Consider the following 17,450-nt stretch of genomic DNA (forward strand, 5'->3'; position numbering starts at 1 on the left):
GCAGAGGCCTAAGGGGACAGTAAAGAGAGGGTGACGGGATCACCATCACACCTTTTGATAGAGTTTGATCTGATCTTTTTTTTTTGAGACAGCCTACTTCTCAATGCCTGTACATTGATCACAGAATAAATCTGTTTCCTATAACATCCTTTTACCTTAGCAAGAGAGATCAAATGTTTATAAGTTTTTCTGAAGAACGATTTATAGGGATGCTGTTGGAAACTGAGGGGCAACCGACCCAGGGTCGGTTCTGCAGATCAGGATTTCTCTAGCAGAATTCCAAGAAAAGCAAACGTCTTTGGGGGTAGTACCTAGCTGACAGCTCAGAGAAAAGATTCACTATAAGAGCTGTTAGAAATGCTATAGCCTCATGTGTTACAGATCCCCACATATGTACAGTGATGACAGATCTACTGTAACATATGGGATCTTTTAAGGGTAGGTACAAAAAAGGGATGTAGAGCAACTCCTTCACTCAGAGGCTGGCTCTTGGGAAGAAAAGAGCCTAAGCTCTTTTCTTTACTGAATCATGCACAGCAAAACCAAGGAAACTTCTTTCTGACTGGCTAAATCCCTACATAAATAGCAAAAACTTTGTAGAAGAGATGTTCATGGTAATAATCTTAGATTGAATGATTAGGGGAATAAAGTGTGTATTGTAAGAGGCAGCTCTTAAAAGGTTTATTCAGTCTAGGAAATCAAAAGCTGAGGAGGTCTATGATATGTCTCTAGACAAATATGGGAGAAAGGGATTGTTGCTTGGCCTTTTTGCTCACATACCTTTTCCATTTTTTTTTTTTTTCTCACCTCCTGATATTGTAAGTTTGCTCAAAATCTAGTTAATGTAAACTGGATGTGAATAAATTGAATGTGAAAATCTGAAGACAGTTTCTAGGCAACAACGGAGGAGAGTTGTTGACCGATCTTGTGGTACTGGAGATGGGAAATGAGTTTTAAGATAGCTTGATTAGTTTAAGAGCACAATTGTACAATATAACAGCAAGGGACTCGGCACAGTAACTGGGAAGTAGTAACCGTCTTCCAGTGCTGTGTTCCTAAGTATGTAAAATTAAGGAAATGAAATCTTGTGAGGAAACTGTTCTCATTTGCTTTACAGTTAGTGGAAGTAAAAGTGTTTTATATGCACTGTACAGGTCGATGAACCATGGTTGTGGACTTGATCAGTACCATAGGGCTAGCCCATATGAAGAATGGGAATCTAATTCAGTTTTTTGTCCCAGTCTTCTATTTTAACTACTTGAATGAAACGTTAATAACATCTGAGGCTTGTCAGTCATATTTATAAGCTTCTGCTGATGACATTATGGCAGTTATAGCCTCTGTTATTAAAAGAGCATACCATTGCAGATGAAGGTAGAAATACCAGCAAACAAATGGAATTTCTCCCAGCCTTTTTTCCAGCTGACCCAAGGATTTTTACTTAATACTTCATCAGTCCCTCCGTGTTCTTTTTTTCTTAAACTCATCCCTGAAATATGCTGTCTTCTACAAATATGCTACTATCTTCTATAAATACTTATTAAAGCTGATTTCTAGAAACACAGGTATTAATTATTAACACTTCTTATGTGTCCTTCTCTGGGAATTTCACTATGCAGTTTGAGGTTCTTTAAATTAAATTATAGATTCTTGTTGTATAATCTTTATGGAAGGTGACTTGCAGACCAGGAGTGATTTCTCCCACTTTACACCTGAGTATTCTATAGGATTTTTCAACTTTGAGAAAACAAGTTCATCTCATAAAACATTCCTCACTATCCTTATAGAAGCATTTTTTTTGTTCACTGTCTGAATTCAGTGTCTGGTTTTGTGATGTTTTGAAACTCAGACACGGCCTGAAAGGGGATTATTCAGATGTTGTTGAACTAGAAGTTGCCTCAGAAAGTTTTGTTTCTTCAGGATATATTGTTAATTTTTTGGAACAGGGGTTGCCACTTTGCATGGTGGATGATAAAGTCACAGCTTGCTGTGGAGAGGTGTCCAGAATGCAAATGTGCACTTAACCTACAGTAGCTGGAGAGTTTCACCTTAGCAGCATCCATAGGAGCACACCTGAACCCCATTCTCTGTGCACGTACCTTTATAACTCATTTTTTCCCAACTTTTTGGGTGAATTGGATCAGTCCTAGTATTTGCTGTTTCTCAACTGAACTATTAACTCTTTCTTGCTGTCAAGGTCCACTGTAGTATATTTGAAGGTCTGTACTTTCCTTTGGGACTTCAACCCTGACATGGTCATATTAGATGTCCCTTTCTAACTGCTGGTTGATTTCTTATTAATAGCCACTAATGCATGGCTTCCTTTTTCATTCTGGGTTAAGAATTTTATCTTCTGTAATAGAAAATTTCTTTTTTCTGACAGAGACATCCTCTTTTATTTCACAAGCAAAGGTTCTGTTTCTTTAGCTTCGAATTTGAATTTCTGGTAATTTCTTCTCACAAAATAACAAGCCTTTCTGTCGATCCATGTGGATAAGTCTGTGATGCCATCAGTAGCTCTAAGATACCTTCCAAAACAAGAACAAAGGAAACTTAGCTGCTCCAAATCCATGTTTGACAGTTTTGGCCGCAGAAACAGAGGCTTTCCTTGACCCATGCTGATCTGGATCGTTGGGCTGGGGACAACTGTAAGAGATTCAACAAGGCTCAGTGCCTTTGGTCACAACAACCCCATGCAACACTACAGGCTGGGGGAGGAGTGGCTGGAGAGCTGCCTGGCTGAAAAGGACCTGGGGGTGTTGGTTGACAGCTGCCTGAACGTGAGCCAGCAGTGTGCTCAGGTGGCCAAGAAGGCCAATGGCATCCTGGCTTGTATCAGGAATAGTGTGGCCAGCAGGACCAGGGAGGTGATAGTGCCCTTGTACTCGGCACTGGTGAGGCCGCACCTTGAATACTGTGTTCAGTTTTGGGCCCCTCACTACAAGAAGGACATTGAGGTGCTGGAGCGTGTCCAGAGAAGGGCAACGAAGTTGGTGAAGGGTCTAGAGAACAAGGCTTATGGGGAGCGGCTGAGGGAACTGGGGTTGTTTAGCCTGGAGAAGAGGAGGCTGAGGGGAGACCTTACCGCTCTCTACAACTACCTGAATGGAGGCTGTGGAGAGGTGTGGCGGTCAGTCTCTTCTCCCTAGTAACGAGTGATAGGATGAGAGGAAACAGCCTCAAGCTGCACCAGGGGAAGTTTAGGTTGGATATTAGGAAAAAATTCTTCAGTGAAAGGGTAGTCAGGCACTGGAAAGGGCTGCCCAGGGAAGTAGTTGAGTCTCCATCCCTGGAGGTATTTAAAAGACAGGTAGATGTGGTGCTCGAGGACATGGTTTAGTGGTGAACTTGGCAGTGCTAGGTTAACGGTTGGACTCGATGTTCTTAAGGGTCTTTTCCGACCTTAATGATTCTATGATTCTATGATCTCTGAAGAGGACTGTCAGTCTAATAGGTTGCATTGCTTATTTGTTTAAATCTCCATACATATTCCGCCAAAGGAGAAGAGAAGGACCCTGAGTATTGCTGTCCATTATCATATATTAAGTCTACTCATAATACTCAGATACTAATTTGGAACGCAAGACCTCTTGCTTTGGTATTGAGCACCTCACTAGGACTGTTCCCTGGGTGAGTATAATGACTTGAATATAGGACCATAGATTCATTCCTTATTTCCTGTTGGTGTGGGGGGTGTTTTACAGGACTGACTGTTTATTTAATAACAAGAAAATCTGAACAGCTGCCTTAATTTGGAAGGTGACTTTGGTAATTCCCTTGTTGTGTTGGGCTTGCATCTCAACTGGTCTTTGTTAAAGATGCTTCTTTGCAGTTTAAATTCCTGCCTTTTGGCAACTTATGGCACAGAGGAACTTTTCATAAAGATTTTGATTCTGATAGTTTCTTACTTGAAAAAAAAAACAAACCAACATGCGGTATTGGTTTTTCCTTATTTGGATGACTTGTCTGGAAGGGACAACTTATCTCAGGATAAAAAAAAATCATTAGTCTTGCACTAAATTTAGCAGGTCTTGGGATTAATACTCGGAAATTGAATCTTATTCCCTTGAAGTTCTTGGAATTCTTAGAAATACAACTATACTCTTTAATGGCAAAGACCTTTTAGCTAGTCTGAACTTTAGTTACTCTAATAACCTGCTGGGAGTCTTTCTCACAGGCATAGCATGGACATGCCTTGCTCTGAACCCCAAGGCACCATGTGACACCAGATGCACTACTCCTAGTAGGTTTTTGAAAGGCCTTTTCTTGCTAACAAGGACTCAGTTCCACATGGAGTTTTGTTCTTGTTCTGTCATTTTGGTAGGAAAACTATTTGAACTTCTGGCAATGTTTTCCTTTTTCACAAATGAAGCCTTTGGATGGTTACTTTTACATGAGCGTGAGAGTTTCAGGCTTTACTTGCCTATTGTTTCATTGGAAAATAAGTCTGTCCTTTGAATGCTCTCTTGTTTTAAGACAGGAATGTAATTTACCTTTGCTCCATATTGTTTGAAGACTCTGTATGACTGCAGCCAAAGTTGTTCCAAGTATCCTAGATCTTGGACATGCCCTATCTTCTTGTTTTGGTAGACTAAGATATTTTGTCATCTCTCCTTGTTTCTCTTTATATTGATTGCTCAGCAGTTTAAGGGGTTTTCAATTAGATTTTTTCTCTGGATAGCTGACAGTGAAAAACATGTTGTGAAATAGCTCGGAAAAAGCTTCTTGCTGTAAGTATGTCAGGCAAAATCAATGGTTTCTTTGTGGAACGTGCCAGTTGTTGTGATTTGCAAAGCTGTGACGCTGAGCTCCAGTCTGTCTTCCACTGCCCTCCTGCCCCCTCATGTTCTGGCCTTACTGAGGCTTCAAGTGATGCTACCTTTGGGAGAGCAGTCTGTTTGCTTTTACTTAACTCAGTATTCTGGGATCTGCCAGGCATTTGTTTGCTGGGTATAGCTTGCAATGACCCCTACATACAGAGAAGCATTTCAAGAAGTAAGATGGATTACTTTCTGTCCAGTTCTTCTTAAGATGTGTTTGTTATATGTACCTTCACTGCACATCGGTCTGTTTGCCTTTGTGAAAGTCCTAAAGAGAGATGTGAATTCTTGGCTGGAAAGGAACTGAGAGCAAGGAACACATCTTATCTGTTTTTGTAACAATTGGGCCATGCTCCAAGGCAGGCTTTTAGGGTAGAATTGTCTGCCTGATACAATATGTGTACCCAACATATGTATATACAAAGAACGTGCTTCCAAGGCCTCAAAGAGCAGTAAAAGGTAAATAACCTGTCTTCCTTGGTAGTATAAGCTGCCTCAGCTCTTGTAATTGATCAGTGGAAAATCATGCTGCTACTTTATTTCAGTTTGATTTTGGCCATAGACTGGAAGATAGATAGTCTATAGTGTCACCTAATCTAGGTGGCAGCTGGAAGAGAACGGTTTTTCCTGGCTATCAAGAAGGAATTATCCAAAGATGATTGTGAATGCTTTGTTTGGAAGGAGAAATGGGAAATTTGTAGCAATGAGAAATCCACATTTTTAGTCAATTGAAAGCTAGTTTATTTGTTCACGGAAATATTTTCCTTGGAAGTTGCAAAGCATTTTCATAGAAACTACCATGGAAACTGCTTGAAGACTGCTGTTTGAGTACTCAAAAATCTTAACATATATTTTATAAAAAATTTACAAGTACACTGAGATTCGGACATCTGCTTATATCATCAAATGTTGCCAATATCGGAATTCCTGCAAAGACTTGCAGATAAATATATGTTAATCAGCATGCAATGGGCTACTTTGCAGTCTAACGTATGTAAACAGAAAAGGAGAGCAACACACAAATACCAAAGAAAACTTCTCTTAGCCAGGATTTGTATTGTTTGTTCTTATGTTAGAATCTTTAAAGCCCCCTTTGACTTTCAAATTAATGAGCGGTATGGTGAAGTCAAATCTGGCTGTCAAAATTTGCAGACAGGAAAATCGCTTTTGGTAAAACTGGAGAGTATTGAGTATTAGCAGTCTCATTAGCAAGCATGTATGATTGGTTTACTGGATTGGCAAAAAAGTTTGGCAAATACAGGACTTCACTGTCATGAAATTTTAAGAGGAAGCACTGGAAATACAAGATTTTAAACTGAAAATCTTAAGACTTGAAAATTAACAAAATTTTGTGTCCTGTCTTTGGTAGCATACAGAGAGTTAATTATTGAAAGGTTGTCAAATAGTCTAAGTTCTCATTTTAGGGAGAAAGCGGCATAATCAAATGGTCTGGAACAGTTACTCAAATCTAGTCTTTCATTAAAGCAAAATTGGGATAAAAATGAAGAGGAAAGAGCTGAAGGAGATTAAAAACAGACTTTATTTTTTGCTCTTGTCTCCTACTGCCACCCTTCCCCATGGGGAAATATTGGCATAGTACATCACCTTACCTCACCTTTAATAACTGGCAAACTTTCAGATAGTTTAACATTTTGCTTTAAGCTGAATCTGATCACAGGCTTACAGCAGTACATAAAAAATATGTCTGTTTTTGCTGGCCATGATTAGGGAAAGACAGCTTGAAAAAGAGAAGGAAAGCAATGCTGGGTGAAAAAGGAAATAAAGTTTCAAATTTAAAGCAGTGTTAAATATGTAGCTGGAAGGAGGTTATGTGATTTGGGGGGGGGGGGGGTTGTTCCTTATCAAATTCCCACTCTGGTCAAATTATCTCTTGCCATGAAGCTTAAAAAGGTCCAACAGCATTATTTACCTGGTGACACGTATTTAGAAAAATTTTCAACCTGCACAGTCCTCCTGTTCATCTATGCTCTTATTTAATGACTGTCAAATAAACAGTGCCTCGTCATGGGTAACAGTCTCATTCTACTAGCTAATGAAAGTACATTGTGGCGACTTACATTGCATGTATATTTTCTCTCACTTCTGAAATCATTCATATTGTTGTTTGGATTAGGAACATGAATGATCCCTTATCACAGTTTGTTAGTTTGATCCACTTTGTAGCAATGTATTTGTCTCCAGCTTTTTTGACTTTGCAAAAACCATTTGTGACTCAGGATGAATGTAACCTGTTCTACCTGGGGCCATTACATGAGAGTGGCTTTATTTTCATTATGAATTGTATTCTTCCATGCTCTCCTTGTGAAGCTCCTTACTTCTTAGACTTGTAGTGGAGGAAAAGGAAAGGTAGCCATGTGGGTTGGGTTGAGATTTCTGTGTACCCAACGTGAATGAGAGGAGGAGTTCTGAAGGACTGCAGGAGAATATGTGAGCCTGACCCCTAGAGAGCTTGCTTCTGACTGGGAGTGGAAGAAAAGTTAGCTGTGCAGTAGTAACTTCATTCAGATTTTTTGCAAGCAGCGTGAATAAGAAGTGAAATCTCTTACACCTCAGAGATTGAATAGATACTTTGTTGGGAAGGTTGTTTAAATGTTTTATTAATCATTCCTATTCAGGGTGGTACGTGCTGCAGCAGTGATATATGAATGATAGTATGAATGCTGTCACAGAGCCTTTAGTTATAGGGGCTTGAGTTCTTCCTCTGCTGTGGTAGGAGAAAAACTGGTTTTTATTCCAGTAGAAGCTGAATTTGTTACAATAACATTTGAACTCTACAGATGTTTAAACCAATTCCATAGGAAGTAGTGCCAACACTGTGTTATAATTTTTTTCAAACTAAATTGTGTTTTATTACTAGCTTCTACTTTCATTTCATGTATGTTTAATTAAAGCCATAGAAGCTTTAATTAAAGCTATGCTGAAGACCGGGAATGCTGCAAAATGTTTTAAGCATTTAAACAGTGCCAGCTAGGATTTGAATTAAAATAAGCTGAGACATTTATGATGGGAATAGGCACACATCACCATAATGAAACACTGGACGAATAAATGCTTTTCACTCCAAGGGAGGAGCAAAACCAGTTTCCTAATTGTATTGAATTTGTGAGACTAATTTACTAAGTGATTTTACATCAGTTTAACTTTCTCTGAATTGCTCCAGAATATAAATCAAAGCTGTGTATAAATTACTGGTTTGGGTTTGTATTTTCAGGTGCTTCAGCTACAGAAAGTCATCTGGAAATAGAAGGGATGGCAAATTGTCTGCCATATTATGGTATTTCTGATTTGAAAGAAGTTCTGAATGCAGTAGTTAATGAAAATGCAAAGGAAGTATATGAATGTAGGCCTCTCAAAGTGATCAATTACTTGGAGGTAAGACAGAAGTTTGCTTTTAAGTATTGGCCAGCTAAGCTTATAGTAAATCCTTAAACAGCTTGAAAATCTTTCTTCAGCTTTTTGTTTTAATTAATGTAGTACTGTTCTAAACAGAAGTTACTTTTGAAAAGGAGAATGTCATATCCTCTCTGAGGTATATGGGTTCTGCATTGCTTACCAAAATACTTCCATCAGATATATCCAAAAACAGTCATCCAATGTGATATAATGCATGCCGAAAGCTGATGTTCACAAAGTATTTCTATATAGGCAGTTTTCAGACTAGAAAGGCATTTTTCCATATTAGAATACAAAACTGCCATAAAAGTGCTTTACAAAGTCTAGAAGGCAGTCGAATCCAGAACAGTCATCAAGATTTAACTCCTTTTTAAATAAATCTATGAAGAAGTTATAAAATGATTTAAGGTAATAGCTTATGAAACATAGGTGTTAATTGAAGCTTAATTCTCATATAAACCTCAATGAGATGTACATCGTGAAAATCAGAAAGTGCGCCATTTCCACTTCAAGAAGAAAAATTCCTATGATTCATTCAAAGAAGGGGCAGAGATAAAAACTGGAAACTTTTTTTGCCAGAAAAGCAAGCTGTCACTGGAATTAAGACATGGAAGTGAAAAATGAAGTCCCACATACAGTGACCCCCATGTGCCTCTGCAAATGCTTGTATTTAGTTAACATCAATAACTTCTGCAGTTAAAGGAAGCACATACTGACAACCAAGAGAGTCTTGTAAGTCCACATCATTCAGTGCAATAGTAACTAAGTTCTGCAGTACACTGACAGAGAGGAAACCATGTGTTCTTCACAAGCAGCCAGCATTATTAGTTGCCAGAAATACAGTACTTGAGTAAAAGAGTCTTTAATCTGTTTTCTTACAGAAGTTATTATGCAACAGTTGGAACTGGAATGACTCTTTTTAATATTTGATATGCAAATAGATAAAATCATCTATCCAGAGACAATAATGGGCATGAAGTTTCAGAAACAACTAATATATGTGGTACTAGTTAAAGCTGAAGTAACTAATAATAGTAGTTTTCTATCACTTCTTGTCTAGATGTTTCACTAATGCTATCTTTAATCCCAGTTCTTAAGATCTCTGTTCAGAAAGGTTACCAAAATATATGTTAAGTCTCTTAAGCATTTGCCAACATGCTTTCCTGAATTGGACTACTTCAAAATGGGACCTAGGCATTTACACAGAATGTGTGTTTTATCTTTTAAACATTTATTATACAAATCTTTCCCTGTCTTTTTGGGGCAGTAAGTTTACAGCTGCCTTTAGAGCAACTGATTCTGTTGTGTACTACCGAACCATTCTTACGCATTCATGAAAGAAGCTTAAAGAAGGGATGAGTTAAGTCTTGAGACAGGAATGGTTTGTAACTTGGTTTGGAGGTGGAAGCTTTATTTGGTCTACTTACAAATACCCATCAGGCAGATTGAGTGGGATGGAGTTGGTTTAGAGAGAGAGAGTGGGAGAGAGAGAGAGACATACAAACCTCTGTGTGTGTACATATCCATATACAGTTACATATATAGATAAGCACACACACATACATATAAGTATATATCAAGAGATCATCAAAGGAAGGCTTATTAAGAGCAATGCTGATCCTGTGAGGAACGGTTAGAAAGAAGATACATGTGCAGCAGTAACAGTAGCTGACAAATACATATTGACTAGGAAGTATATGGCTTGCCATCATGGAAAAAAAAACCCTATAAAAATAAGCACTGAGTTTTTTTGACCATTTTGGGGGGTAAACACTGGAAACACCACTCACTGTCATGTGCAGAATTGCAACTTTTATCTTAAGTTTCATGTTTGAGCAGGCAGCATGTCTGCAGCTTTTGCTGTCTTTTGGTAGACCCAAAAGAAAGAATAGAGTAATGGTTAAAGAAGCAGCCTTCCTAGGTAGAGAATAGTCCACAGTGATCTTTTTTCCACTTGGAAGAGTAGGAGTAAATCCCAGGCAAACAAAATGAGAAGATTCAGATTAAAACGTTATGACCACTGCTTCAGGTTTGTACGATGTGAAGGGAGATTGTATACCACATCCATTTCTGTCTAGGCAATATTCCTAAAGTACAAAAGAGAAGGCAATGGCAGGAAGGCCCATCTTGGAGGAGGAAACAAAAAAATCTGACAACTTCTTTTTGAAGTTGCTTGATTCTTTGAGGATGAGCGCTTCAGAAATTGTGTTTAGCAGTCACTTCTGCTTTCTAGTATTATGAGATAACTGGATGCATTAGACAATAGTTAATACAACATTAATCTAAAATTTCACTGTAGTTTATTTAAAACTTTGTTTAGCTGACTGACTTCATTTATGTTAGTTCTAAAGTTTGTGGTGTAGAATGTGTCTTGTGAACTGGTAAACATCTTCAGCTGATACTGGTGCTAACAGGAAATCAGAAACACAAAGCATCTTGCAAAAGTGGACCCCAAAAGAAAAAGAGTGCAAACATGACCAGGAGACTGACAGTGTGTGACTCCATTGTAGAAGTGTCGTGAAATGACGAGTAAGATATGTTTAGAGTTACCTTTGGGTTCCTGGGATTCGGAATATTTATCAGCAGACAAGTGACCTTTGAACAATGAGTGCTTAATTCCTGCTTTCTGGTAGCCCCAGATTACTGTGTTAAAAAAGTAGTATTCTAAAACTATTGGGGTTTTGTTTTTGTTTTTCTTTTCCACAGGGAGAAGCAGTACGTTTAGCTCGGCAGCTGCCCTTACATTTGTCAAAAGAAGATGTACAAAACACAATTTACAGGATGAAGCAACAGCTTGGAAAGGAAAATAAAGGCTGTGTTCATGGTCGTCCTTTTTTTCATCACTTAACAGATATTCCAGAAGTTGACAAGCACAAGTCCATGGAAATTACTCAGTAAATAGAACATTTTGTTAGGGATCATATTTCTCTTGCTTAATTTTGATCATTACCCTGTCATTTCAGTATGTTTTGTGCAAAGCTTTCGTATAATGACTTTTCATTATTATATATTCACCTCCTAGAGACTTTTTTTATTTAAATTCAAATGCTACTTGAAAACTGGAAATAAATATTTCAGAGAAATAACTCATCACTATTTTTTTTTTTTTTAAGACTTTATTAAAGAAATGTTCTCAACTGGTTTGATGCTTTTCTTATTGCTGCAGGTTTAGAGAATATCAGTATGTCAAAATTTTTTAGATGGGAAGTGGTTAGAAGTTGCTTTCAACAGAGCCTGGCAAAGTTTATTGTACTAAAGATATTAATTTTCGAAGGAATGCCAGATAACTGTAGGTGTTTAAATGCGGCATTGCCATATGCAGTTATTATAGTTACACTTTTATGGTGGTGTATTTCTATTTGGAAATTGTTAGCTTGCGTAAATGACTATGGAAGTCCTTGTGTCCAGTCTCCAAACAGCTTTTTTACACATTTACAAAAGTGTGAGTTTTAAAAGTACACTCTTAAAACTTTAGATCAACAAAAAACTGGCCAATGACTTGAAAGGATCAGAGTCACAGGAGCACAGGTGAGCACTGAAAGCAGATGGTAATACATGTGTGTTGGTGCAGTGCTATACTCAAACTGTTCAGGGATGGGAAAAACATAAGCTGTCCTCACTCAAGGAGAATGTGGCATAGCTAGGGCAAAGTCTGCTATATAGAGAGCTACTGATTCTGGTAAACTTGTTCATTCTCTTTCTACCAGAATGTAATGTTCACTCCTCTATTTCAAGTAGTACCCTACTTCCATGCAGCTACCTGATTATGCCTTCAGTGCATAGCAGATACAATGTCTCTGGAAGAGTGTGTTTTAAAAGTTTGAAGAAAGATCACCTGAAAATTCCTGTCCATCCCCCATTGTTCTGTTGTCAGCAAATCTTGGCACTATGAAAACGTGGTGGTAAGACCTAGCTTTGTAGTCTTGCTGTGGCTGCTAGGTAAATGGTTGAAGGCTGCTGAAAGACCTGAGTTCGTGGTCTAGTTTGTGGACAGGAGTATCGGGCTGGACAAGCAAAGGTACACTGTGAAAATGTAAATTACTGATCTGTTACTCTGTATCAACCACTGGTGAACTAAGTTAAGAAATCACATTACAGCAATACCTGACAACATATAAATTCTAAACTGAAAGGTAATGATTCTGTGTTTATGCTGTTAAAGTAAGTTTATCCTTTTTACATAGAAGAGAGGTTTATAACTTCAAACTGGAGAAAGGAAAAACGAGTACAGAAAACATTAACTGCGCTCTGGAGCAGTCATTTTAAATCACAGTTTTTGTTTTAAGTAGCCACCCCCATTAATTACAGTGTGTTTGCCTCAAAGTAGCTCTGTTAGTCTTACATAGAGTTGATACATATATGCATTTGGAGTGGAACAGCTTAGGGGGACGCTCTTGACAGTGAGCTGAGAGTAGGTTGTGCCCCCACGTAGGTGAAAGGCAGACTGGACTCAACAGTTTGCTCTGTTCAGCAGCGGGTGGCTGGACGATCAGCACACATAGACTTCTGCTCCGTTCACAACACATGCTGACTTTTGCCCAGGAGGCACATAGAGGAAGGCTTAGGGGACACGGAATGCAAATGTATAGGAAAGTTTTGTTCATTGCCTTTCCTGATATGTGGCAGAATGGTGCAAAGGCCTGAGCTAAGATGTAGCAGCAAACAAGGTGCTCTCTTGTTGCTGCTTTGGTGTGTGCGTCCTTCACAGCTGCAAAGGAGTAGGAGCACAAGAAAGTGCAGCCTCCTCCCTTGCTGTTCCCCGCTTCTTCCATGCACCTGTGCAAGGGCACATTGGGAGCAGCTGAAGGGTGTCAAGTGAATGGTGTGTGAGGGTAGTTAAGTGTAAATTGGGAAGGAGAGGACTCTTTCTGGAGGAAGAGAAAGTTTGATATCTACCGCCATACTGAGGGAGTCTTAAGACATAGCCATGAATAAAATACCTTTCTGGTAGTGGGCAGCAAAGGAGGGTGGGCAGCATAGGGACTGATGGGGGGAAAAGAGCAGGGATGACCGGAGGGCACAAGCAGGATATCTTTCCAAACTTAACTAGTGAGCAAGGCACAAGATGAGAATGTCACTGGAAAACTGGACACTTGGTGGCTGTAAATATCACTCGGTGCTGAAGATGTGACTTTTTAGAATGGAAGTGAGAAGGTGGATGGAGACACAGGAAGGAGGCGTGACTCTTGGCTCTGAGGAGGAAAGAGGATCCCAGCCTTGCAGTGGATGCAGAAGGTTATAGTTTGTTTATTTTTACTCTTGTTTGGATACAAACTGAGAGTTTAGAGAGTAGCCATTACAGTGACAAAAGCCAAAGGCAAGCTGGAGAATGGAAATTTATCTCTAAACTAAGTTTGCTGGAACTTAAATTAATATGTGCACCAATTTTAGTCAGTTGGGAATATAATGTGTAGTATTTAATGAGATTAATAATTGCTGGTGCTTTTCCAAAAGGTAAAATAGCTGTATCCTAATTCTACTGGAGCAAAGGCTTATCTTTGATAAGACTGCAGTCAATATCAAGTACTTTCATATGATAGTACCATTGCAGAGGACAAGTTGTTTAATAGGTATTCAGGCCTCAGGTTGAGGATAGAAAGTGATTGGTAAATTGGTATTCACAGGTGCCAAGGTGGGCTTAGTTGCTATGGGAGAAAATTAGCGTCAGGCATTGCTGTGGGTGCAGGTGCACCAGGTTAGGCAGTTGGGAGCTGGGTCTTCCCTCCTTCCCTGCTCCCTTCCTTCTTTCTCCCCTGGCTAGGTTTGCTGTCCTTTACCTCAGAGGGCTGCTGTGGATTTCTTCCTTAGGTACGTGTACGTACAGTTTGTTTTCTGTCTCGGGGGGGGATATTGGGGATTGGCGTGTGGCTGGGTTCCAGCAGTGAGGGCTGTAGCACAGCTTTGGAGATGCACGCCTGGGTGTCTCCCCACCGTGGTACTCGTGGTTGGGGGTGCAAGTTGAAATTGTGAGTTGGTCTGATATTGTGCTGATGGGAGATGGCTTTAGGTAGGGTGCGTCTCTCCTTGCTTTATCTAGTGTGGACAGAAAGAAATGTTACTTTCTGTTTCCAGAGATGCTCCTTCTTTTTTTAGAGATGCTCTTACTGATGCCTGTGGTGATGCATCCATTTTATGTTCCTTATTTGAACAATGAAAATACCCCAGTTCTAGATCTACAAGTTTAAAAGAAGTCAAATGGTGCACTTGATGTAATGGTTCTGGAAGAGGAAGGCACATCAATTTATTGCCATTGCATTAGCACCTGGTGCTGCTCATATGTTTCATTAAGTGATGAACCCCATGAGGCTCTCTGGAGAGCATGCAAAGGCTGCCTGTCCTTGCAGTCAGTCAGTCCCCAGCTGTACGTGCTGTTTGAAAGGAAGAAGAAAACCTAAAACGTGTAGCGATGAGTAGACTTGGCTATTGTTGTGCTTGACCTCTTACCTTAGAGGAAGAAGCAGCGGGGCAGGACCTGGTGGACGCACGTCCCAGGGGTGAGTGGACAGGTTGCCACATCCTTGTACCCCACACCGTGGGCCCACGCCGCTGTTTCTACCGCGAGTGGCCAGGTCGGGGCATTTCAGGGGACTTCTAGTATTTGCACTGCCCTCTGCTGGCACTTTATTTTTGTACAATTTTGACTACATAAAATGATGGGTAGGCAGGTCTGAGGTTGACCATGAAGGAGCATCAATCCTTCCTTGCTTTCAGTCACCAGCAGGTCAAAGTGTTATCGCTTGTGACGCTTCTCATGGTGTGTGCGTTTGCATTCCTAAAATATGCCTAGTGCAGGTACCAGTGTTCCCTAAGTGATAATTGGGAGCTTTCCAGGCTAAAGCATGATCTCGTAATAAAACTTAAAAAAACCTTTTGGTTGTATGTAGCTTTGCATTTTTCAGAGGATCATTTGTACGGTCGGTTTGGGTCCGTTCAGTTCTGGTGGTGTATTTGCGGCTCAAGTGTCCACCTCTCCCAAATTCTGAGAAGTTGCATATTATTTTAATAGGAAACAATTGAATATCAATTTTCTTATTAAATACAGGAAAATCTCGTTGAAAAAAGAATTCTTTTTCCCTGCATGTAAATATTGGTATAAACATGGAATGGAGGTAGTGCCTTTTACATGTTTCTTTTCTGAATGCATTAGGGATCTTAATAATGGAAGTTTCTGTTTCCTCTCGGTTATAGAAGTGTGTGTGTGAAGGGATTTGGAGTATTTCTGGGGATTTTTTTCTTCCTTTAATATGAATAGTAGCAGTTCAGAGAATAATAGCAAAAACAGAGGAACGCTTAACTTATTTCAGAGCACTTAGCAGTCATTGGCAACAGTAAAATCTGTATGATGTAATTTGTGGTTTGTTAAAATGGATTCTTCTTCTGTATTTCCATATTCTAATATGGAATATTTAAAATCTCTACCAATAGAATCAATACTCCCAAGCAACACTCTATTTAGTTATACAAGCACCTCTTCCTTGATCTCAATTTATGCAAGTGGTTTCATTCCTTTTCCCCCCGCCCTCCCCTCCCCTCCCCCGCCATACATATTGGTATTACTTTCATGAAAGTAAGCATCAAAGAGCAACTTTTTAGGTTTTGGAAAGGGTTATAATAATTGGTCTTCAGAGCTTGTTTTATCTTCCGTAAAGCAGGTCTAGTTTTGGTTTGGTAGGGGGGGTTGGTATTATTTTGTTAAACAAACTTATAATTCTGAATTAATTTTTTGACTGCAACAGCAATATTGAGAGATCCTTGAATGTTTTGTTTCTTTTGTATCCAGCATTTAACAGGCTGGGTTAGCAATTGTAAGAAACTTAAGGTACATCCATTTAATTTAGCTACCAGAAGTAGCTTTTATTTTTTTCCTCTCTGTCTCTCTCTAAGTATGGAGTATCATATCTGAAATTATGGAGAGTATAAATGTGGAAATGTTAAATCTTTTGTTAATGGCTTCGAATTAAGCACACATTGTTGCAGATGATTTGGAGGACTTATTTAAAGTAAATATACAATTTCAAGCTCAATTATCATTCATAGTTTAACTGAACATAGTGAGATATTACGTCTGTGAATTTGATACAGTGTTACTTCATAATTACGATGCTTTTTTACAGTAAATTTGATATAGAACAGTTGCTAAAGGAAAGCTGCTGAATAGTGTGACCAACCATTTTATGGGACACATCTGGTGCATTAGTTCAGGATGTGCACTGCAGAAGAACAGAGCCTTTTGCACAAAATGAGAAGGAAGCTAACTCCACATGTATACGTTTTGCGGACATGCGGAGAGGTTAAACAATTACGAGTTAATTGTGTAAGCTAATAGGAGGGGTGTTCATAATGTCATTTCAAAATAGCTATGGAGGAAATGGAGGAGAATTATTGTTTTAAAATCTCAAATGAACGGTTTACACCTGTTGATGTTACATTTAGAACAGCTGTTTCTTTTATTATCAGTAAACAGATGCAGAAAGTAATGGAATGTTTTAAAGCAATATGTTAATCCTGTCTTCCACTACTGAACATTCTCACCATGTCATGATTAAATATTAACTGTAATGCTGCTGTCATCTGCAGTTACAGAATTCTTACTTATTTTTAATCACTTTTGTATCTGAAGCTGTAAATGTTTATCCAAAGTTATTGTAGTCGTTCATCAACCCATTGTAAGTCTTTTTGCACATCAGTAATTTTATTGATCATTTCATTGGACTGAATTACTCAGCCGAACCAACCCTGACTTTGGTTTTGCTCAAGCTGTCTTTACAAGGGGAGAAAAAAATTGCTCTTGAGGGCCCAGGCTAACACACGTTTTGTATGAACTCCCTATGAAGTCGGCTGGTGTTATAGGTGAAGCTTAGCCCGAGCATGCTCGGTTAGGTCCAGCACTGCATATTGGGATAGTACCAATCAGGTGGTACAGGAGAGGTTCTCGTTTAGTGCCTGCAATTTTTTGTTTTATGTGAAAACAATTTTAATCTTAGTTCATTTATTTTCTGTATGTCTTACGACAAATGTATTGTGCTACTAAGGTTTTGAAATACAGAACAGCTACGGTTCCGACAGCCTCTTGGAAAAAAAAAAACTCAAAATTGCAGATGCGATACCACGTGTACCTAGAAAAACAAAAAAAAAAACCAACAAAAAAACCCCCACAAGTATTTAAAAATATTTAAAAATTAGTGACTAAATTGACCTGAAGTTTCCTAGAAACCA

At 39.0% G+C, this 17,450-nt stretch overlaps 1 protein-coding gene across 5 annotated transcripts in view; it reads left to right on the plus strand.

Moving 5' to 3' along the window:
• PMS1 (PMS1 homolog 1, mismatch repair system component) overlaps nt 1-11,324 on the plus strand; it is a 49,898-nt gene extending 38,574 nt beyond the window's left edge. For all 5 annotated transcript variants that reach the window (XM_087730208.1, XM_087730209.1, XM_087730207.1 and 2 more), the window contains 2 exons: nt 8,053-8,213; nt 10,941-11,324. In XM_087730208.1, coding sequence (XP_087586334.1) covers nt 8,053-8,213; nt 10,941-11,132 — 353 coding nt within the window. In that variant the 3' untranslated portion in view covers nt 11,133-11,324. The remainder of the gene's footprint in view (nt 1-8,052; nt 8,214-10,940) is intronic.
• The last annotated feature ends 6,126 nt before the right edge of the window (nt 11,325-17,450 follow it).

Source organism: Nipponia nippon, unplaced genomic scaffold, assembly GCF_047370975.1.
Source record: "Nipponia nippon isolate SJK-2023a ecotype South Korea unplaced genomic scaffold, ASM4737097v1 scaffold_5, whole genome shotgun sequence".
NCBI classification, from domain to species: domain Eukaryota; kingdom Metazoa; phylum Chordata; class Aves; order Pelecaniformes; family Threskiornithidae; genus Nipponia; species Nipponia nippon.